The sequence below is a fragment of the Peromyscus leucopus genome, chromosome X (genome assembly GCF_004664715.2).
Source record: "Peromyscus leucopus breed LL Stock chromosome X, UCI_PerLeu_2.1, whole genome shotgun sequence".
NCBI classification, from domain to species: Eukaryota; Metazoa; Chordata; class Mammalia; order Rodentia; family Cricetidae; genus Peromyscus; species Peromyscus leucopus.
The window spans coordinates 63413369-63437061 of NC_051083.1; the positions used below are offsets into that span (position 1 = coordinate 63413369).

The following is a 23693-nucleotide window of genomic DNA, read 5'->3' on the forward strand; positions in this document are numbered from 1 at the left end:
TCTATCATTCCATAAAAATATTAACAGTGTTCTCTTCCATCCTCAAGAGCACCCCAGTTTTGATAATAAGTGATATGGTAACCCTACCTATACCCCTATAACTATAGCCCCAGGCTGGCTCCTTTCATGAAAGACTACCTTATTCTCTAATCAAGCTTACCTCTTCAATTCCACACTAGAGATTCGCTTTAGTGTTTCAAGCAAGCAGATAAGCAAAACAATTTGTGAGTCTACAGCCCACAGATTGAGGAAAGGATGGGATACTCTATCATTTGACTTGAAAGGTATCCAACCACCGAAATTTTAGTTGGCCTTAAAGTGGGTACTAGGCTTCTCCCTTTTGGGATGATCGTTACTAATTCTCCAGTAATGTGCTTTCTGCTCTTAATCCTCAATGCTCTTACTTCCCCTTCCTTTCCCCCTTCCTCTTAAAGCTTCATGGTCTGATGATATGCTTCAGGCTCTCTCTGAAGCAAATCTGCTCTATGGTACCATGTCCCCATACCTTATTCTCAGAGATCTTGAGAATAAGAAGTGACCAAAGAGGGTCACAGGAGGGATGATGGTCAAGAGAGAAAAAGGAGGGGGGTGAGATTCAATTTCCTTTTGGTTCTGTGACTAATTTTCACTAGGATTATTGCCTAAAATTTCTTTTAGCTTCAGGGCCTTTGGGCCAGTGACTATTCCTGTGGCTGGATTAACTGTGTTTTGAAAAAACTCTGAAAATGTTGTCAGCTATTTGCAAACATGGCTATAAATACATTGTGCGGGAAGGAGTTGCAGTGCTATTCCCAGAGCAGCTGGGCAGGACCCATGCTCTCCAGCCGTGTGGACACCACACGCTGCAGTCTGAATTTTAGCAGCAGCTGTGCTAACATGCAAACAAGATGGAGGCCAGGAAGTAGCCCCAGCAAGGGCAAAAGAGACACTATCAGGATGAAGTGGGGGAGTTTAGAAAGGGTGTCTTTTGGGGGCTCCTAGAAGACTAGTCTAGAGAGAAGTGGAATGCTGTGATCTTCTCATTTCATAGCTACGAGACTGCACATATGTGCACACTTTTTTGGGGGGACTATGCACTTTTGACTATGGTCAATGTATTTGAGGTCCAGCTTAAAATCAGATATGTATGTATACGTTTACACATAGATGGGGCTGCTTATACATGTGTCCATTGTGGGTAATGTCTCAGTCCACCTGTACCTGCATGAGCACATATGTGAACCTGCAGATTAACTTCCTAATACGGCCATGACAATAATTCATGTAGAAGGTTCGAAGAGCTTTGCAAAGGGCTCTCACACTTATTCTATCATTTGAACTTCTCACACAGCTGAGAGGCAGGCAGTATAACTTCTATTGCTCTCTTTTTCTATAGAGAAGGAAAGTGAAGCTCAGACTTGGCCAGGATTGTGGATCTGGGAAACAGTAAAGCCAGGGCTCCAACACTGTCTACCCGATGTCAAATCTTGGGCCACACAGAATGTAGAGAAGTGAGACAAAGGAGAGTTAAACTCTGGGATCTTCACTGCAAGCTCCCATCCCAAGGTATCTTTTATTTCAATGCTCAGATTAAGTCCATGAAATAGAAGAGGGCCTAAAGGCCAGGGCTAGCCTCTGTTGAGCCACGAACTGGAATCTAGCCTTGAGGTCTCTATTCTTGTCTGGGGTACCAGCCAAGTCTATGCATGGGACATAGGTGAGCCACAACATTCTTCAGCAGTGCTCATTGGTGACACCCTGGAAGCCATGGGTACTTTCTTCAGGTTAGAGGCTGGAACAATAGATTTGTTTCCTCCTTATTCTCTCCTGTTGCTGTGTGTGTATCTATCTTTCCCTTTCTACAAGGCGTAGGCTCACAACAACCGGTCTGACCGGTTCCACCTGAGCCTTCCATGTTTGAGACATTTTATGAAAAGGGCAGATAGCACAGGCCTGAATGTGAGTGGTGCCATCACTAGGCAAGGCAGCAAATGAAGGTCTCTGCTCCTCTTTATCTATGATACCATGTCTGTTTAGTTAGCAGGACTATGGAAATTCTAGTTTTAGTTTGAGCTATTCTTCCCATACGCAAAATGTAGGTCAAAGCAAAAACCAAAACAAATCAAACAACAACAAAAAGTCCCCAAAGCCAAACCATTTTGGTTCTTGAAGCATGCAGCTCTCTTATTATTCACCACTTGGGTGGTTAGAACCTGACGATGCACAGAGCAACATAGATGCTGATAATGACATCAAGCTTTCTAAGATCACTGTCTTGAATAGTCACTGGAACAGTCAGAGCTGTGAGAGGCCTGGGCTACCAGTCATCTGGAGGCAGAGGATCCTCACCATTCTTCTCTCTCATTCCAACTCTACACCAGGATCTTAATTGGATAATATTTAGAGCTTCCGGCCAGGTTTTTATTGAGACTTCTAGGTATATGTTCTCCCCTGCTCCCAGAAGATAATAATCCTCCCAAGTACTATATGGGAAGTCCCAACCAGCAAAGAATTCATGAGGCTTGGCAGGATAAGCCCGTGGGAACAGGCTACAGAGCACCCTGCTGTGGATGGAACTGCCTGGGTGGAGAACTGTTATGTGTAGCTGTGTAGGCCACTCACAATCATTGATTCTTTCCAGAACTTGGAGAGGAGTGTCTAGGTAGCATAATTGGTGTGGGATGACACAACATGTGAACTGAGCATAACCTTAGGTATCAATGGGTTGGCCATATCCAAATAAGAGAAGTTTACATTTACCAATTGCACTTCCAGCATTTAGCAGTCCAAATAAGAAAAGTATAGATCTACTCTGCCCTCCCCCAGCATTTAACAGTCTAAAGATGGATCTTAGGGACTCTGAAGGTCCTAATCTAGTCCTGGACTTGGGCAACATGAGAACAGCCCAGGTAGTACCTTAACAATGCATCCAATTCCAAGTTCTTGATTATAATTGGGCTAACCTGGGACACATTTGCTCTTTCAGACCCCACTATGTAGATTCACAAATCATAGATTATTATATGACAAGAACAGCAAACATGTATGTAGATCCTGCAATATGTCAGATGCTGTTCTAAGCCAGTTTATAAATGTGTGTCACAACCATATGCAGTGAATGATTTTGTTATTGTCCTAAACAAACAGGGAAATAGCAGTACAGAGACGTTAAATACCGTGTGCAATTACAAACAGCTAGTGAATAGTGAAGCCAGGGCTTATCCAAACAGTTTGGCTGCACATCAATGCTGATTCAAGCTGGCTCTGTGAAAGGGCACCCCCCCCACACACAAAACATAAACTTCTTTTAAATAATAAGACCATTCTGATATCTGGAAATCAATGGTTTTTGTTTGTTTGTTTTTTAGATTTATTGATTTTGTTTTATGTGTATGAGTGTTTTGCCTGCACATATGTCTCTGCACTATGACTGCCCTTAGGGGACAGAAGAGGGCACTGCCCTGGAACTGGAGTTACAGATGGTTATGAGCTACCATGTGGGTGCTGGGAACTGAATTTGGGTCCTCTGCAAGAGTAACAAGTGCTCTCATCCACTGAGTCATTTCTCTAGTCCCTGGAAAGTGGTCTTAGAGCAGAGGCTATTCAGGAAAGATTTCCTACAATGCTAACTCAGTATGTCATAATTGGTTCTAGCAATTGCCATTTGTGCATTGAGGTATTTTCTCACTTGCACGAGTATACACACGTGCATACACACGTACAGTCTCCTCTCATCTCTCTCTAAAAATTATTACATTTATTTATTTATTTATTTATTTATTTATTTATTTGTGTGTGTGTGTGTGTGTGTGTGTGTGTGCGCGTGTGCGTGCGCGTGCGCATGTTTGCCTTATTGCCATGATATGTGTAGAAATCAAAGTATAACTCACAGGAAACCAGTTCTTTCCTTCCACCATGCAGGTCCTGAAGGTGGAACTGAAGATTTCTGGGCTTGGTGGCAAGTGTCCTTCCATGCTAAACCATCTCGCCATCCCTCTTTACCTCACTTGATGGAATTCTTCAAGGATATAGGGTTGAGACTATGGGATAGTTGCTATCTCTGAAAGCTGTCTGTACTCAAATCTGTGAGACTATGTTTTCATTTTCATCAAAGTTCTCTTGTTCACCACTTCACCATGCCCCATCATCATCATGCCCAAAGTCTCCTTGTGAAACTGTTCATAGGTCCAAATTTCTCATTTCATAAGGACAGAAATTTGAAGTCTGGAAAGGAAAAGCAGCTTAGCAAGGTCACAAAGCATTCACCAACAGAACTCCTCTCCTCTCCCCTCCTCTCCTCTCCTCTCTTCTCCTCTCCTCTCCTCTCCCCTCCCTTCCTCTCCCCTCCTCTCCCCTCCCCTCCCTTCCCCTCCCCTCCCTCCCCTCCCTCCCTCCCCTCCCCTCCCTCCCTCCCCTCCCTCCTCTCCCCTCCCCTCCCCTCCCCTCCCCTCCTCTCCTCTCCTCTCCTCTCCTCTCCTCTCCTCTCCTCTCCTCTCCTCTCCTCTCCTTTTTCCTCCCTTTCCCCTCTCTCCTACGGATGACAGTATTTTTCTGGATGCCAGCCACAAAGTCTTAGTTATGCCTGAATCTTTCCTTCCATAACTCTTGTTTCTATGTCCTTAATGGCATGCATGACTCCTGTTTGCTTATTTTGCCATGCTTTATATATTGCTTCTTACCCATACACTTAAAAAAAGATTTATTTGTGCCGGGTGGTGGTGGTGGTGGTGGTGGTGGTGGGTGGTGGGGGGGGGGGGGGGGGGGGGGTGGCGGCAGCGCACGCCTTTAATCCCAGCACTCGGGAGGCAGAGGCAGGCAGATCTCTGTGAGTTCGAGGCCAGCCTGGGCTACCAAGTGAGCTCCAGGAAAGGCACAGAGCTATGCAGAGAAACGCTGTCTCAAAAAACAAACAACAACAACAACAAAACAAAAACAAAAAAAGATTTATTTGTTTGTTTATATTTTTAATTTATTTTATTTATATGAGTTTTGTCTGCATGTATGTCTGTGCACCATATGCATGCCTGGTGTCTGAGGAAGTGGTGAGCCTCCATGTGGGTGCTGGGAATCAAACTGGGATCCTTCAAAAGAACAAATGCTCTTAACCACTGACTCAACTCTCCAGTCCCTTACCCATACACTTAAACTTCATACTGCTACCAAGTTTAGCAAAATTTCTGTTGCAGCTTTCAGAAAAAACACAACCAAATTGTCTAATTTTGTGCTCTGGTTTTTAGTTTAGTTTTGTTTGAGACAAAGTAGTCTCATTTCTGCATTTCTACTCCCATGGAACATGGAATTAGAAGACCTGGTTTAGAATTACTGTCTACTCCCAGTTCTTCATACTGAAAGCATGATTGTAGGTCATTCATTTGCCTTTGGTCTGCTGTCTATTTTTTGCCCCTATAAAAGGGGACCAGGAATTCTACACAGCTCTTCCATACAGTGAACTTTCCTCTAATAGATACAAATCATATTAATTTTTCATTTACCAGATCCCATACATGTAGCACTTGATGTGACCAAAGACACTGGTACATGACAAGCTTAAATGTTTTCATTTAACTGTCTGTTCCAAGGATTTAAAAAACTGACATGTTAACTACAATGTGCCCAGTAAGAGATGACTGTTGCAACTCAACCAGCTCCTTTCTCTTGGGACTCACAGGATCTGGAGACCATTTAGGACCTAGGCTGAGAGTCTGAGAGCTTCTGCTACTATGCTCTTCTTGGCCCCAGAATGCTTAGGGAAAATGTCTGGGCTGCTGACATAGGAAAGCAGGTGGTGTGGTCCAGGCTGCTGTGCCACAGGCCATTTTCAGACATCTCATTTTGTGGCCCGATGCCCAGACATCCCCCCACCCTGTGCCCTTCTCTCCAAATGTCCTCAGTAGTTTTCTTCTCCTACCCTTACACCCCACCCCACCCTACCTGCCGGGTAGGGCCTAATGGGGAACAGTGACTCACTCACTGGACTCTCAGAGGGGAAAAAAAACAAACAAAAAACAAAACAAAAAACCCCACATAAACAAAACAAAACAAACAAACCCAGAATCTGAGACACAACCAAATTGTCTAATTTTGTGCTCTGGTTTTTAGTTTAGTTTTGTATGAGACAAAGTAGTGCTATGCAGCCCCATCTGGCTTTGAACTGATCCCCCTTGGTTTCCAAGTGCTAGGACTATAGGCCTGCAGCACCATGACTGGCCATAAATTGTCTAATTCTCCACTCCTGTACTGTTACCTTTGCCCAATCCCCACGTTAGCAAAAACCCTATGTCAAGTTCCAACCCTACCAACAAGTTTCCCCTCATTCCACATTCTTCTCTCTTTGCCCACATCACCACAAGAAAATTATAACAACATTCAGTTCAATACCCACATATTTTTCCCACTTAGCAATAACCATAGTTATTTTGAATGCTATATCTTCTCAAAGAAGTTGTAAACTTCTTAAGGAACACTTCTCTGGCTCATCTGGAGGTCAGCCTAGCACACAGTAAAGACCTATTCACTTGAATTAAGCACACATTCGTGCAATTGAAGGAGAATGATGGGGAGGCCTTGTGAGCCAGGAAAGAAGCCTCACTTACTGGATACTTAGTAGGTACCAAGCTGTATATTAGATGCTGAACATATTGTCTCATTTAACCTCTGCATCAGTGATGATGTTATTTTATGTATTAGAAAACTAATAAATTATCTAAGAAGTTGGAAACTTTGTCCAAGAACCATACAGCAAGGCCTCTGTATCTAGTGCTGCTTGATTCTAAAGACCATAGTTAAAAATTGGAGAGAGCTGAATGTCCATCAGTAAGACTTTGGTTAAATAAATTATGATATACCCATTGAATAGAATAGGATATGGCTGCAGCAAAGAATAAAGACTTGCTTTATGGACTTAATGGTACACCTTGAAGCTTGAAGGCAGGTTAGAAGATACTGTGGATTATGATCCATCATTTGCACTTCAAAAGTAGGCTACATGTTCAAATGCTATTACAGATACAGAATATTTCTGGAAGGATACCCTAGAAAGCACTGGTAGCCTTGGGGAGAGAAACAGGGTAGTGGGGAGACAGGATGGAGAGAGACTTTCCACCCCTGTACCTTTTGAATTGTACCTCCATCTAGTTCCACAAAGTAGCATTTGAGGATCAGCTTTGGAAAAGTTGAGGCTAAGTAAGGAAGCATAATGCCAGTGATTGGATTGGGACATGTGGAGCATGTCAACGACTCACTCCTTTCACTCACTCATACAAGTCAACCTCCACCACAAATGGGCTGGTTAAGGACACATCTTTCCATACCTAGCTCGATTATAGACTTGTAAGATGGAATCTCTCTTTCTCACACTCTCTCTGTCTCTCTATACTTTCCCTCATCTTTTGGTTGGGGACAGACTGGGGACAGACCCTAGGATCTTTGTTACGCTAGGCAAATGCTTTGCAATTGACCTATAACTTTAAGCCTTCAGTTAAGACATTTGAATAACTGAAAATCAAAATGTTGACTTGTGGTGTGTATTTAAAATTCCTGTCTTAAAAAGGGTGTGTGGATTACATTTTGTTACAATCAATGAAAGAAAATGGTGGCACATGCTTATAATCCCAGCATTTGAAGTCTGAGGTGGGAGGATCACCATGAGTTAGAGGACAACCTGGGCTACAGAGTAAAGCCCTGTCTTAAAACAAAATAACAATAAAACAAAAGTCATTTGCTTAGACCACTAACCGGCCTTAATGTAGGCTTCCTAAGTGGCCACTGAAGTGCAAGCTCAAAACCACTACTGTAGTCCTTCTTTGTGATGGCCACAATCCTGTGGCCTCTGTTCTCTTGGGGCTATCCTGTTTAAAACATAAGGAAGTTGGCCCACTCCAAAGCTGATTACAAAGGAGCAAGACTCCTTCTAAACTTAATGTCCCCTGGCCCAGGCCTTCTGACCCTAAATATCCCTTTCCTTCTTCCTTACTACCTGCAAGAGAACAAGGCTCTGTGAGAGACCCTCGGGAGGAAGTGACACCCTAACTCCACCCATCATCTGCCCCCCATTCCTAGCAATTCCGACTGAAAAACTCAGAGTCGTGTTTGAGAACTCCTGCCAACGGTTGTAAATATTTCCAGATGCCTTGTTTCCTTGAATGTATATGGCCTGGGATCTGCCCCCACCTCTCCTTGGGCTCCTAGAGATGAGGAGCAAAGAAAACACAACCAGTCCAGTCCTTAGCTTTAGAACATCAGATCAAATTGCAAAAGACTCTGGAGGGAAGATGGGGAAGAGATGGAGTGGGGAGTGAGAGGGGGCAGGAGGAGATATTTAGAGAAACATTTAGACAAAAGCATAACGACTCCGTTTCTAGGGCCTAGACAAGGATCATCATAACAACAATGACCACAATTTACAAAGACCTTTTACAAACACACAGTCACATCTCACTCTGACAGAACTATCAAATTAAATACCACTTTCTGAGGACAGCTTTGAGGACTTTGTATGTGGAACTGCTGAACCCTAGAAAGGCTATGTGATTAGTTCAAGACTAAAGAAAAAAAAGAAGTGATAGTTTCTCTGACACTTTTTTGAGTCAAGAATTATAATTCTTTGCACATAGACTCTGGGTAGAGTGAGGTGAGTGGTGAGAAGATGATGTCCTGTATCACAAGGTTGTCCATCCTTTGTTTACTAAGCCCCATCTTCCTTAGTCAGAGCAGATGCCCAGAAGCTGCAGGAATGAGGGAACTCCACAGTAGTGTCCTGGGGTAGCTGCTCCACAGCTCCACTAAGTGTTAAGTCAGGGTCAAAAAGCAGGGGTTCTGGACTTAGACTGTTGAGATACAAATCCTGTTTTTTTTTTTTTTTTTGCCACATGAACTTGAACATGATACAAAATGGAGGAAGTGGTGCTACTTACATGATTAAAATGTTGAGAATTAAAATGAATTGGTACATTAAAGTGTTCAGGGTGGTACTTAACACAGAACTAACTGCCATTAAATCAATGTTGCTTATTATCACTGCTCTGCTCCTACCATTATTAGGGTGCTCCGCAGAATTATGGAGCTAAAAGACAAAGAAACCCCATTGTGGAATGCAGCAGAGGCAGCCACCCTAAGCTAGATGCTTCATATCCCCCCCCCACCGCCCCAGTAGCAGAGAGGGCTGGCAAGGAGTCATCCCCAGTCTTCTATCCAGTTCTTTCATACCTGTATGAAGGACATGGACCATCAACAGAAGAATTCTTTTGTCTGTGAGTTCAGTAGTTTGAAGAAGTGGCTGAACCCATGACCTCCATCTCATAGACACCATGTTCGAAGGAACTCTGTTAGTTGGCCCAGAGAGATATTGTCCGCCCAGCTGTACACATACACGCACAGGTATGAACATATGGGTGCATGTACATACCATTACAGCTGAGGCAAAATGGTAGGTGGGTAGATCCATAGGATAAGGTAGGCAACAGCCTATATGGGGAATGCTTATTTAGCAACATCTCCTTTCCAAACTGTTTCTGTCCAGTCTCCACCAAACAGGTAAGCAACGAACTCAGGAATTACCCTCTCCTCTTTCTGCCCTCCCTAAAGTGCTTTTGTTCTTTCTATTCTTGAGGGTTCGGGTATCTGTTTTCTTCCTTCTCTGATCTCTCTACGGCCAACCGTCCATCCTTTGCTGGCAAAAAAGAGAGACATACTATGAACCAGAACCCTGAAGCTAAACCTGACCTGGAGTTCTGGAGTCCTAGGAGATGGAGAACGATGATGTTGAGGATTTAAAGCAAAAGTGGAAAGATTTCTTGAATTTTACTCAGACTCAACTATATTATCTCCTGGGCTGGGTGCCTAGGGCTGTGAAGAGAGAAGGTATGGAAATGACCCAAGGGGTTTCATAGCAGCTATTCTACCACAAAACTCTAGAGGTGATGATTTCTGTACCCTTGAGTGCTCTGTAGAATGTCAACCTTCACTCAGAGTGGAAATCAAAGAGGGGAGAAGGAAAAGAAATAGGGGTCTCCGTAGGATATTTACTGGTGGTCTTGAGACCCCCAAATGGCGTTGAGCTTGTGTAACACCCTAAACTCCAACTGCTCTTCTTACTGGGCAGTGGAGAACAAGAGAAGAGACAGAACAATCTGGGGAGGGAGGGAGACGGCCTAGCCAGTAAGTGTGGTAAAAGTACATGATGAAAAGTGAGGGGAGCTGAGCCACTGTGGGTGGGACAGCCAAGCTCACATCTTCCTCCCTTATCAACCCCAGAAACACGAAAAGTGAAGAACAGAGCAAGACAAGACTGCTAAGATGAAGAGGCTCCATGCTTTCAAGGCAATTCAAATGGGCTAAATTCTCCACCCACAAGTAGATGTTAAGTGATTTCAAATAAGCAGCTAATGCACCCACCTTCAGAGCAGATGGCTACACGTCCCTTAGGTCTTTTATCACCCCTGAAGCCAGCGATGTCTGGAATGGCCAAAACTCCCTTCTCTGCAACATGTGAACACTAGGTAGCATGCAGAATAAGGGGAAATGCAAATTCCGAGTGGAACTTGGAATAAATGTTTCCTCACAACTGGGGAGTAGTAAATGGGTCTGGGCCAAGAAATATAGGCCAGGCTGTTCATGTTCCCCACCCTCTTTACCCAGCATCTTTTCTAGGCTGGATACTTTGTATCTCTGTCACAATTAGTGAAAGATGAGGAAAGGCTTGTTTCAGATGGAACATTCACAATGCATGGCTGAAGGTATCGTGAGCACACACATTCATGTTTTAAGAACAAGGCCTTGCTGCACATGTGGTTGTGCATGCTTGTAATCTGAGTACTCAGGAGATAGAGACAGGAGGATCACTGCAAGTTGGAGGGCAGCCTGTTCTATGTAGTGACAAACAAAAACCAAGCAATTCTTTCCTTTTAACGCACAACAAAACAAAGCAAACCCCAAATATGTTGACGGGGGGAGCAGAGCACCCTTCTCAGAAACTGGTCTTCTCAAAAGGTGGAGGTAGCATCCTTTACATACTTCTACAAATGTTAGCAGTCTGGCGACTTGCTTATTCTTCACAGAAATTTTGCCAAATGACAAGAAAATAAAAATCCTGTGAAAAAGGAAGAGCACTCTATGCCTGCTGCCTCATTAGGCACACTCTCAGCCAAACCCAGAGCAAAGCCAAAGTTGACCAGGGATGACATGCATACATCACAACCTTCTCCAAGATCACAAGCAGCAGCCACTCTCTGCTCCAGGATCCACAAGCCAGTTACGAAGATGCCCAATGTTTGAAGCCCCCCTAAAGGAAAGCTCTGTATCGCACTCAGAAATCTTGTTTACCACTTCCAGCCTGAAGTAACAGCAAAGCAAGGTCACACTGACCATGCACTTCTGAGAAATGAGAGCAAGCTGTAGGAAATTCAATTTTAAGAGTGGGATCTGGGGCTGGAGAGTTGGCTCAGTGCTTAAGAGCACTTCTTGTTGTTGCAAAGGACCCAGGTTCTATTTCCAGCACCCACATGGAGGCTGAATACCTCCTTGGGCACCAGGGCATCAGGCACACATGTGATGCACAGACATACGTGCAGGCAAAACACTCATACACATAAAATAATAAAAAATAAATCTATTGTTTTTAATAAAAAGAGGGGTCCAAGCTGAGGCCGAGGGAGTGTTTTCAATTCAATGCTTTTGAGGAACAGAGTCAAGTACTTGGAAAGAGCATCATACAGACCTACCCTGCTAACAGCAGGCCAAATTGAGAGAGTTCTTTTGGAAACTCAATTCTCTGCTGAGCAGGACATTGTGGGAAAAATATGTGTATGCTCAGAGTAGCTCTTGTATACTGAACAAAAAAGGAATGAGTTTTTTTTACCGGTTCCCAAATAGCCCAACAGTTTTTAAAAACAGATAAAATAGGAGAATGATGTCTATGTGGTTTTCTTTGCTTTCCTGCTTAACTGCCCCTTCAGGAAGCTTAACAAATTTTTGTTTGCCTGAATGTGTCAAAACTGATGCTAGGTGAATAGTAAAGAATAAACTATCCCACAGTTCTAGAGGGATATAAGGTTGGGGTTAGAAAGTTCACAGAGTTAGCCTTTCTCATATTATAGACAACCGAGTTACAGAGCAGGTTGGGCACACAAGTTGTGCAATTCCTAGTTATTGCCTCACTGCTAGTATTAAGACCATCAGCTTTGAGGGGGTTCAGATTTGGCCCAAGCTCTTGCTCTTTTTAGATTTAGAATGAGTTTCATTTCCCAACACCACTAGAAGGAGGAGTTGTGGAGAAGGAGATGTCATTTAGAATGATCACTTGAGGCCACTGGACAGTGACCCTAGGCACCAGACTCACCCCGCTATCAGCTCCACCAAGCATTTTCTTGTTTAGCTTTCCAATGCCCCAGCCTCTCATCCTCATTCTTTACAGCATGAATCAAGGTCACAGATTGGGACCCACTTTGCTTGGAGAGGAGGAAGAGGAATGATTTGAAAGATGCCTAATCAATGGCCTATGGCCTGAAGCACCATGGTCATCACTGAGCTAACATGATCTTGCTCTGCTGGACAGTAGGCAAAAGCCTTCAGCCAAAACCACGGAGATTGACAGATTTACTCAAAAGATACCTTAATCTCAAGGTTACCAATGAATCAGGAAACCCAGTGAGACAGTGAGGCAAGAAGTTCAAAACCCTACAATGAGGAGAACGACAGCTCTGCCTCTGCCCCCACTCATTCGGGGCATTTGGAATCACTGTCCTAGCTGATGCGTTTTCAGGGCAGGAGAAATCCCTAGTTTCCATAGTAGATTAGTCTTTTTTCATGCCTAGAAAGTTCTATCTTCACCAGGGTGGCCCATCAACCCAAACCTTCTTGTACCAGTAGTGAACCTTCTTTACCATTGCCCAGTTTCTTTAGTAGTGAGAGCCCTAGTCCTGCCTTCTTCAGAAATTCCCAAGGACTATGCTTATAAACTCCCAGGTAAAAGTGCTTCTCATCACATATGACTCGGTGGTAGACTGGAAGTCAAAGTTGAAAGATCAAGGGCTACTCTGAAGCACTTTAACATAGACTTTAGTTTGGATCCAATGTTAGCACCTCTGGCTAATTCTGTCTTATCTGTTGAGCTTAAACCCCAAACTTGCCTCTACTTAGGATTTTAAGGGTGAGCTGGGGGTAGCCACCAATGCTCTCTTTTTCTTCTTTCCCATCATAATACTCAGCTGATGTCTCAGGAAGCCATGCTTGCTCTATATATCCCACAAAATTATCTGGCTGCCTCCTGTCCTGTCTGGTGCATTTTCTGGGCCAGAGAAATGCCTAGCTTCCATTATTTCTACAAAAGCCTATGCTCCTTTTCTCTCTTGATCTTTTCCCTTTTTACCCCCTAAACCAGACCTTGGTTATTTGTTTCCGCTCCCAGGAACCTTTTGCCTGCCAGTCCTCTGTAGGTCCTAGGGAGAATTGGCTTCCCTTAAATGAAGTGAAGAAAGGAAACAAAATATAGAGCTGGCGGCACACCAGAACCTCAAACCCACAGAATCCACCAAGACTGTTTATTACCTGCTCTAGGACAGCCTGGATTCCACTTTCCTTCTACCTGCTCCTTGGCCTGTGCCAGAGAGCCCCTGTTTGGAATTGTCTCTCAGACATCAAAATCGCCTTTCTCTGGAACTTTCGGCACCGCAGAACTTTGGACCCGTTAAGCCATTCAGCACAGCTTCATGGTATGTCAGTTTGGGTTGCAGAGTACCTCCAAATAGGAAATCACCACATTCCTCAAACTGGACAATGCACCAACTTCCTTACGTGCCCCCCAGACTGGTTCCTGGGCAAACACTTGCTGACGAAGACAGTTGTAAAATACTAAGCTTTCCTCATTTGTTGGGTACCCCGGGCCTGTGGCATAGGCGGCCAGGGGATTTTGAACAGACCGAGGAGAGCGTATGCAGGCAAAGGCATTTGGAATCTCAAGAGTTTAATAGGGGCCTGGGCTAGGCCTGGTGGTATGTGCCTATAATCCTAGCCTTGGGAATTTGAGACAGGAGGACTCCCACAAGTGGGAGGCTACTTATAGGCTACCCAGCAAATTCTAGGCCACCCAGGGCTGCATGGCAAGGCTCTGTCCCAAAAGACAAATCAATTAACAGCTTCAGAGAGCTGAGGGTCTCAAGAAAGGTACTGTTGAGGATGGAATGTTTCCGCAAAATACAGAATGTAATAGGGTGTTACTGACTTCCAAAATAAGACCCAAGGCATTCCTGAGAGGCTCAGTATCAAAAATAACTTCAGTGAAATCATGATATACTACAGCAAGGACCCACACCAAAGTCTTCTCAGACCCCTGGGACGTATCAAATTCCTTTCTGTCTCTTCCTGACCTATACTTTCTATAGTTTAAGCCAATAACCCAGCTCCTCAGAGGACCCAGTCTGTGTTAGCATACACACTAGCCACACCTCTGGGAAGACCACAGCACCACCGCCCCCTCCAGCTGCACTGTGAGGTATTGACCGGAAAGTCCCTGCCAGCCCTCCCCCTGAGTCTCCTATGATCACCTACTTTGAAGTCTGTTCCCCAGCAGAGAACCTCTTCCTGGTAAAATAGTGGGTTTTCCAAGTTTCATTGCATGCGCCTAAGGCCCCAGATCTAGGCCTGCTCACATCACATAAATGCCGGGCCTAACTTCAGCTCAGCCTCCACTGCTTCCCTTTAAGTTCCCTCCTGAACTTTGCCACTCACCCTGAAAGCCACTACCCTGCCTTCAACCACAAGGCAACTCTCAGCAGGTGCCCACTCCCCCAGTAACCTAGGCAACAGCCTGAGGGCCTAGCTTGGCAGCTGTCCCATGAGCCCCTGATCTGCACCAACGCAGGAAAAAAGTGGTCCCAGGGACTGTAGAGGTTGTCTTCCACCCAGGACTTGTCCCACGGAGTTCAGGGAGCCCTCCACTCCGGTATCGAATGATCTAGGTTGTTGTGAGACTGCCATTTACAGCCGCTGGGTACACTCGAGATTTCCTCAAGTGGGGCCTGTGCACTGCGGCCGTGCCAGTGGATCACAAGGTCTGAGGCACAGGAGTCCCAAAGCCCCTTCGGCCAGACAGTCCGGCAAAGCTGCAAACAACACACGTCTTCGGCTGAAGGCTGTGGGAGGGGCAGGTCTCAAAGTAACCCACAAGTGGTCATCCCAGAATTCAAGGTTTCTATTTCACTTGATAATCCCAAAGTCCCCTCTTTTGGAGGTTGGCAAGAGAGGACCCTAGCAGCTCCAGAACACTGTGTGTGTGTGTGTGTGTGTGTGTGTGTGTGTGTGTGTTTCCACTTTTTCCAAGGAGGGAACTTGAGGAGGTGGTATGCACACTTCCAGCTGTCCTGACAGCCCAAAGAGAGGGACAGATTTTCATGAAAGGGTATGGCAAGTCCCCAGCCAGCTCCAGAAACCTCTCGTCAGAACTGAGGGGCTTCATTTGCAGAGCGAATGAGTCTGTTTCCCCAGGTCGCTGGAGGGTCTCCATGCTAGGACACATGTGGGACACATAGGGTCCCACAGCCACGTGCCTGTAAGGCGAGGGTTATGTCTCTAACACTGCCCAACCTTAGGGATAACCAAGTCATTTCCAAGCCAAACTTGGAGTGGCAGGGCCAACATTCTAACTTCGGACGGAAGGAGGCCCCCATCGGATACCAGAGGTGCAGGGCGCCCGAGACTGTGCAGCTGAGGCGCGGAGTGAGCCGCAGGACCCACTCTTTATGCCTCCTCCCTGCCTCCTTTGGGGCTCGGCTTCCAGTGCACAGCGAGCCGCTTGCTCCCCAGGATCAGCAGGCGACCGACCGCACCGCCTGGCTGGGCCGTACCCACAGCAGGCAGAGACGCGCACACACGCCCCCCCTCCCCACCCCGCACTCCTCCCTTTCTCTCTTACAGACACACACGCCTACCATGTGTTTGACTCTGAGAGAAGAGTCATCAGGATTCCTGAAGTGGTTTTTGACAGAAAACCGCTCTGATCCCCGGAAGAAACAGGGGCTGCTGCGGAGACCCGTTGTTCCGTGTTTCTCTTGGAGCCTCTCAACCTTCCTACTCTTTCCTGTCTTCACGACATCGCTCCCCTCCCCTGCCCCCAGAGCCTGCAAATATTTTCCCCAGCACACATGGGCAAAGTACTTTAAACAATCTAAAAGGTGAGTCTGGATTTGTCTCAGGGCAAAAAGTTCATTGCTTTGCCTGTAACCAATGAATGCCCCAGTTCTCACCCTTGGGACTGTTTGAGCCTAGGTCTCCACTGCCCAGGCTGCCCAGAACCCTGCAACCCATGCCCTAGCAGGACATGGGTAAGGAGTGAGAAAGGCACTTTGAAAGAGCACCTTAGACCAAGAGGTATGGGGGTGACGGTGGGGGGCAGACATCTTTGCCCACAATACCAGGTGGGGCACGTGGGTCCCACTCACCTGCTTGGAACTCCACCTGGCGATTTTTCTCTTTTTCCTCCTCTAGTAGCATGGAGTAGAGGATCCCAACAGAGTTATGGATGCCGAAGATGGAGCCGTTGCACCAGGTGGCTGCAAACACCACTATCCAGCCGAAGCCACCTTCGGGAGGCTGGAAGCCACGCGCGGTGCCTCGGGTCTCCACTGTGGGCGTGGGCTCGGGTTCTTGCACTGGCTCAGCCTCAAACCCCAGCTCTGGCAGGGGTGCAGGGTCGGGTAGGGGCTGAGGCTCAGGCTCAGGCTGAGGCTCGGGCGGGGGCACTGGCACCGGCTCGGGCTCCGGCTCGGGCTCCGGCTCGGGCTCCGGCTCGGGCACCGGACTACACACTGGCTCCTGATATTCCTGGTTTGCCTCCTGACAGGGCCCCTCAGCTTCCTCGCTCGCCGGGCTTGGCAGCGCCATCGCGGCCAGGGGACTGACTGTGGCTTGCTGGAGCCGGAGGAGCTGTTGTCTGGCGGGTACTTGTTTCTGCTGCTACTGCTGCTGCTGCCGCTCCGAGCACTGCCACCGCCGCTGCCTCCTCCTCCTCCTCCTCCTCCTCCTCCTCCTCCCAGCGCCCAAGCTGGCCAGCCCGTCCCGCGACAGACGGTCCCTCGAGCCCTCTCCTTCTCCTCCCCCGTCCAACCCCCCTCCTCCTCTCCCCACGTCATCTCTCTCTCCTCCCCCTCCTCCTCCCTCCCACCTCTTCCTCAACAGGCAGCCGCTACAACCTCGCTCTTCTCCCCAGCCCTTCCTCCTCTTCTTACTCGCCTACCTAGTCTTGGCGCTGCTGTCACCCCCAAACTCCCCTTCCAAATTACTGAATCCTGTTCTTGTTCAGATGCCTAGAAGAAGAGTTACATTAGCAAAAAGAGCCGAAACTATCCTGTTACCCTACCCTCTTCTCCCCGCAGGTCCCAGAACCCACACTGGTCAACCCCCCAGCCTACAAGGAAGACCCTGCTTGTTCCTCGAGTTCACTTCCTCCTTGCTTATAAGCAACCTGCAACTACGCTGGTCCTGGGAACCCCAAGACAAGAGCTAGTCCGTGACAGACCCCACCCTGTCCTCTGGAGTCCTTGTGTTCCCACTTGGACTCGAGACGGGTGACCTAGAGGGTACAGCCTGGGCTTCGGACAGAGGGTGGACACAATCTTCTCAAGCCTGGAACTCAGACCCCCCCACTGACCTGCGAGCCCCTCAGAGTCTCCCCCTACCCCCGCGCTTCCCGGCAAATCCCTGGCGGGACTGAGGGGAGGAGGCGGCCCCGCAGTGAGGCCCGCCCCTCCGGGCAGTCAATCAGGGCTTTGTTTGCGCCAACCTGGAGCCCTGAGGAGCCACAGAGGGCCGGGTCTAGGCTCAGCCAGGGCAGACTCTGGGCCAGGGACCCGGCCATGAAAGAAGGGAGGTACAGTAGCACCAGAGGGGGCTGGGCGCAGGCCCCCTGCAGGACACAGAGCTCAGTTTAGGTTCCTCTAGACTCTCTGTTTCAGACTCATGAGCAAGAAATGGGGTCCACATCGAGCTGCTAATTTGGTCAAGGGCTTTCCGGCCCTTGACATCCTGGTCAAGCTGGTCCCTTGGGCCTGGACCTCTGCTTTTCGAATGCTTTGTGCTTTGAAGAGCCCCCAATGCAAACGGCTATCTTCCCACCACCCACCTCCCTCTTCCACCCACACTTGAGGCACAAAGCTTGGAGTCCCACTGAAAGTTCAAGACTCAGACCTTAGCCCTACCTCAGAAAGGAAGGGTTTGTTCTCAAGGGAGTGCCTGGGTCCTGAAAAGGAGAAAGGGGACACTGTCTTGCTGGTGAGCAGTGGTGCCCAGCTCAATTCTCACTCATCTGGTGATTCCAAGCAACTCTGTATTCCCTAAGGGTATGCATTTGAACTTGCAAGAGGTGAACGCTGATCCCCTTTTACCTCGCATTTGATTAACCTTTCTGTTAGGCTAAAAACTGCCTGACAGGTGGAAATGCAGCTCAGGGCTCCTGGGCTTCATCTGATGCCAATGAACACAGTCTCTAAGCACCTGAGAACAGGCGCAGTTGGGTGGCAAGATAGGGATGTCCTGTGGCTCGTGGTTCCATGAAAAGAATCAGGCAAATTCACAGATTACAGGGTCATGCCAGTCTGCAGAATAGGCATTATGCAAATGAGTAAAGCAGGTCCCCTATTGATGGGTAGCAAATATTATCATCTGCTTCTTGTGGCCTCCAAACTGAAGCAAAACTAGGGTCAGTCATTTATTGCCCTAAGGTCATGGGGCAAGGCAAATACAAGTTAGAATTTATAGCAAGTCTTCACTCAGAAAAGCCAGGGGTTCCCTATGGTTCCACACAGGGATCTAGAACTTGTTGTTGGCTATGACTTAGCCAAGTTATAGCAGGGTTCTGGGGGAAGGCTATGTACAACGTAGGCCCTGAATATTGAGTGGGATTTTTAACAAGTGGCATGGAGGTGGTTTCCTGCTTCAGAGATGCCCTGACCCCATAGTACAGAGACACAGTAAGACTCTACTCATAGAAAGGGGAAAGTGAAGGTTAATCAGGCCAAAAAATTAATATTGATGATGCTTCTCCCAGGGAACACTTGCATTTTAATAAAACTTCACAATGCTTCAGCCATGAGCAATGAGAAATCATAGACATTCTGAGTACTGTGTCTTAAGGTTTGCTTTACAGCCAGGGATGGCTTACTATTCAGAATATCCAGACTTGGTATCCACTTAGAAAGAACTTGACTGAGACCCTGAAAAGAGTTATTTCTAATCCCAGAACTGAGTAAAACCTAGAGTTCTGCACCTCATCTTGATTCCCGGTGTCTAAATTCTATTTCCCTTTTAGTTTTAATGGGTTGTTTAGATCACTAGAATGGGATGTAGTGGGTGGAGGAGGTGGTGGCACTCACTGAGAATGTCCTGTAAGCCTAGAACCATGCTAGGCCGTTTACATACATGATCTCATATAACATTCACAGCAATGAGGAAACAGGACCCAAGAGGTTAAGTCAGTTAAGTTTACAAAGCCAGTAAGAGGTAGAACAGGTATCTTTGCCCATTTGTGTGAATTTCAAAGTATGTGCCCCACCCAGGAGACAGGGTTATGTAACCCATCATTCTAGCAATACATGAGGTGCACAGCAGTCCTCCCCTCTTTAGAAGGTACAGGTATTTTTTAATGGCCAGAGCACTGATATGTGGAGACCTGGTTTCTAATAATGATGGTTATTCTATTCCAGCTTGTGCGATCTTAAGCAATTTGTTTCTTTATCCTCAATATAAAGTTCTATCCACTTCACAGAATCAGTAAATGTCATACAGAGAGCTATAGACTTTACTTGGGATATGTAAGTGCTATGATTTCAATAAGTGTCCTCTAAGAGCCAGTGTGCTAAAGGCCTGGTTGCCAGCTTTTGGCAGGCAGTATTGGGAGGTAGTGGAACCTTAATGGATGATGCCTCATGATAGAAAGTTAAGTCACCCTTGAGGTGGATATTGGGACTGTGGCTCCTCCCTGTCTTTCTGCTTTCTGGCTGCTATGAAGTAAGCATCTTTTCTGCCATGTTCTTACTCCAGGATCTACTATAATGACACAAACCCAAGGCAGTGGGATCCACATGACTATGACCTAAAATCTCTGAAACTCTGGCCTGAAACAACCCTTCCTTCCTTAAGAGTTTATGATCCTTGAATATTTCATCGTAGATAATAGAAAGCTAACCCAAGAAGGCCAAGGAAGATTTTTGAGTCAAAGAGTAACATCATAGCTGCAGTTGGAAGAGAAAACTGTGGTGATAGTGTAGAAAGTGGCTTGGATTGATTAGAAGCATAGAAAACATGCATCAAAAGTGTGTGGCTTTCCCTATAAATCTCTAAATCAGACTTGGTCAACAAACATCAGGAGTACCAGATCTTTAAAGACTATTTACTATTTGTAGAATCACCAGCTTTGCCCAGACTCACACGCAAGTAGCCAACAGCCCCTGTAGCTCTTTATTTGACTTGTCTAACTATGGGCCATGGAGAAACCTAAGTGAAGGTTTTCAGTGTTATTCCAAGTGAGACAACATGTTTCCCTTCTGTTCTTAACAGACTCAAGCCCACAGTGGAATCATTCCAAATAGTTACGCCTTTCATTCCTTTAAGAAAGGGAAAAACAGAGTGGTGTTTTCCTAACTCAGAGCTACATTAGAATCACTTAGAGGGTTTTGTAAAATATTGATTTCTGGGTCCCCTGCAGTCAATAACTTCTGAACATAATATCTAGAAGTGGTGCTTACAAACATATGGTTTTTATCAAGGCTTCTAGTAATACTGATGCACTGACAAGTACAGAAACCACAGAACTAAAACAATGGTTCCCCAAAATTTGGATCTTAAAGACTAGTGAAGTTTCTCTCCAATGTTTAAGGCCCCCAACATAATGCCAACTTTAAAAAAACATTCATTTTTTAATTTGGATTTTTCATACAATATATTCTGAACAGTTTCCCCTCCTCCAACTCCTCTCATTAGATAAAAAAAAATTGAAAATAATAAAAAAAGCAAACAAATAAGAAATATGCTTAGTGTCAACTTTCTTTCTTTCTTTTTTTTTTTTTTGGTTTTTCGAGACAGGGTTTCTCTGAGTAGCTTTGCACCTTTCCTGGAGCTCACTTGGTAGCCCAGGCTGGCCTCGAACTCACAGAGATCCGCCTGCCTCTGCCTCCCGAGTGCTGGGATTAAAGGCGTGCGCCACCACCGCCCGGATCGCTTAGTGTCAACTTTCAAAGCCATATGGAAACACATATTATCACTAGCATGGCATTAATGAAATGATATTTTAACATCAGAATATAGAAATGTACAAAGAACATAGTCTTTAATAAGGAAAGTCTTAAAAGAAGTCAGCTGGCAACATCTTTTTCTCATGTACCATAGGTACAGAATGTCAGACTGTCGTGGGCATGCAGGTGGATGTTTAGGATTCCCTGGACTAAATGGCCCCTGAGATACCCTTCTGTTGCTTAAGCTTTCTACTTTAGGTCAAAGACACCCCCTTGCCTTAAGTTTTTCTTATTCTCCAACAGCGTTTTCTGGCTAAAATGGAACTCAGTGGGCCATTCATATCATCCCTGTGCCCTATGTCCAAGTCATCTTACTAAGTACTTGAGAATGGATGGTACATTGGGCATATTCTCAAGAAGGCAAGTGCATAGTTTTTCCCTCCTTCACTCTTCCTTATTCATCTTTGTGATGATAACTTAAGAGTTCTAAGAGTTCTGATGATGCTGCACTACCTTGGCTCTAATAGCCGAGTAGGATCAATTGTGAAAAGGAGCCTGGGTTCTTTAGTAGTGTCAGTAACAGCAACAATAAAACATCCAAAGGCAGAGAAGACTTTGATTTCATTGTCCATAATCAAGAAGGGTATTGATGGGAACCTATATTACTGGGAAATGAATTTGAGTGTTGACACCTTCTGATGGCTAAAGTGGAAGCATGGAAAAGAAGAGATACTGGGCATAGTTTTGTTTCAGTCTGAGCCAGAAGGCAATTCATAATAATAGGTGCATTAAAAACGAATCAATTGACCATATGCATGGAGCCTGCTTCCTGAATGCCAAGGAGAAGCAGTTTGCTCAATAGTGAGTCTATTATTAGAGCAGCTATGGAGGGGAAAAGATGATAGAAGCAGCAGGAGCATTACGAAAAGAAAAAGATGGGAAATACTTAACCCCATCAGGACTAGCAAGAGCAAAGCCTGAAGGGAAAGAGTGAAATAGATTGGTTTCTTGATCATATTTATGGGAGGAATAAAATTATGGGCTTCTTTAACCTTTTGTTAATTGATGCTTTTCATTCATTCAAGAAATATTAGTCAGTTCCATTTAAACCCCATATATATGTATATTTCAGGAAGCTTCTGCAGTAGTAGGTTTCCATTTGGTGTTTCCAAGTCTTTAGTGCTAGTTATCTGTTACCATATTCCCTCCTCTACCTTTTCCTTCCACCCCTACCCCCATCTAGCTCTTCCAGTTCTGTTACTTCTCTTTCCCCCTTCATAGTACATTCATTCTACCCCCTTTCATTGAACATCCCTGTGGCTTCTTTCTTTTTTCCTGCCCTCTATAGGTACCTCAATTTAAATACATATCTAGAGATTCAAAACTAGCATCCACATATGAGAGAGAACATGTGGTGTTTACCTTTCTGGGTCTGGGTTATCCCACTTAGCATTATTTCTACCTCCATCAATTTTCATGTGAATTTCATAATTCCATTTTTATTTAGAGTGGAATAATATTCCATTGTGTATATAAAGCACATTTTCATTAGCCATTCATCCATTGATGGACACCTAAATTGTTTACACTTCCTGGCTGTTGTAAACAGAGCAGCAATGAACATGGATGAGTAAGTATCTCTGTAGCAGAATATAGAGTTCTTTGGCTTTAGATCAAAGAGTGATATAGCTGGGTCATATGGCAGTTTTATTTATAGCTTTTTGAGAAATTTCTACACTGACTTTCACAATGGGCTGCATCAGTTGGCACTCCCACCAATTATGAATGCCTCCTCCAGACACTATAAGCTAGTAAATAAAAATCTCAGTACCAAGAACAGGTTACCTCTTTTTGAGTTGTTGATCAATGGGGCCCTATAGATGCCCACAAATATTACAGGATATTGCCATTACTCTTGGTTATCCTCCATAACTTGATAACAAGACCCTATTGCTGAAGACACCACGTACCTGAGTCATAAGACATAGAAAAGTCAAGCTGGTACTGATTGAGAAACCTCCTGACTAGTTAGTTTTCATAGTAGCAGAAGATGCTATGCAGGCTACTGGAGAAAAGTCAACACAGCCTTATCCAGCTATGAACCCCGTGATCTTCAATAATGGCTGGCCTTGCATACCTATTGATGCAATAATGGCATGAATGTTATGGGAATAACCATCCACATTCTGATTGGATTTAAGGCCTGATTCACAAGATGGAACACATATCTGGGACTCTTAATTGAGCCCCCAAACTCATGACTGGCTAGGTTCTAGGCCCTAAAGGAGAACCTAGTAAGATTCTATTACTAAGTCAACTCTGCTGCATGGACATCTTAATAAACTGTCCCCTAAATTCTTATTTTTATACTAATAGATTAGTGTATCTCTCAACCTTTATCAGAGAAACTTCTTTTTTCAGTAGATGGTGACTCATATTATACAGTGACCCACAACTGCATAATATGCAGACAGTAAGAGGCTATAAAATGCTTGGCTC

The 23693-nt window shown here is 45.5% G+C and overlaps 1 protein-coding gene across 1 annotated transcript in view; it reads right to left on the reverse strand.

Moving 5' to 3' along the window:
* The window catches only part of Slc16a2 (solute carrier family 16 member 2), a 120330-nt gene extending 103345 nt beyond the window's left edge, over positions 1 to 16985 (reverse strand). Inside the window, exon 1 of the mRNA XM_028891977.2 lies at positions 16410 to 16985. Within this exon, the coding sequence (XP_028747810.1) occupies positions 16410 to 16851 (442 nt within the window). The 5' untranslated portion in view covers positions 16852 to 16985. The remainder of the gene's footprint in view (positions 1 to 16409) is intronic.
* Positions 16986 to 23693: the final 6708 nt, after the last annotated feature.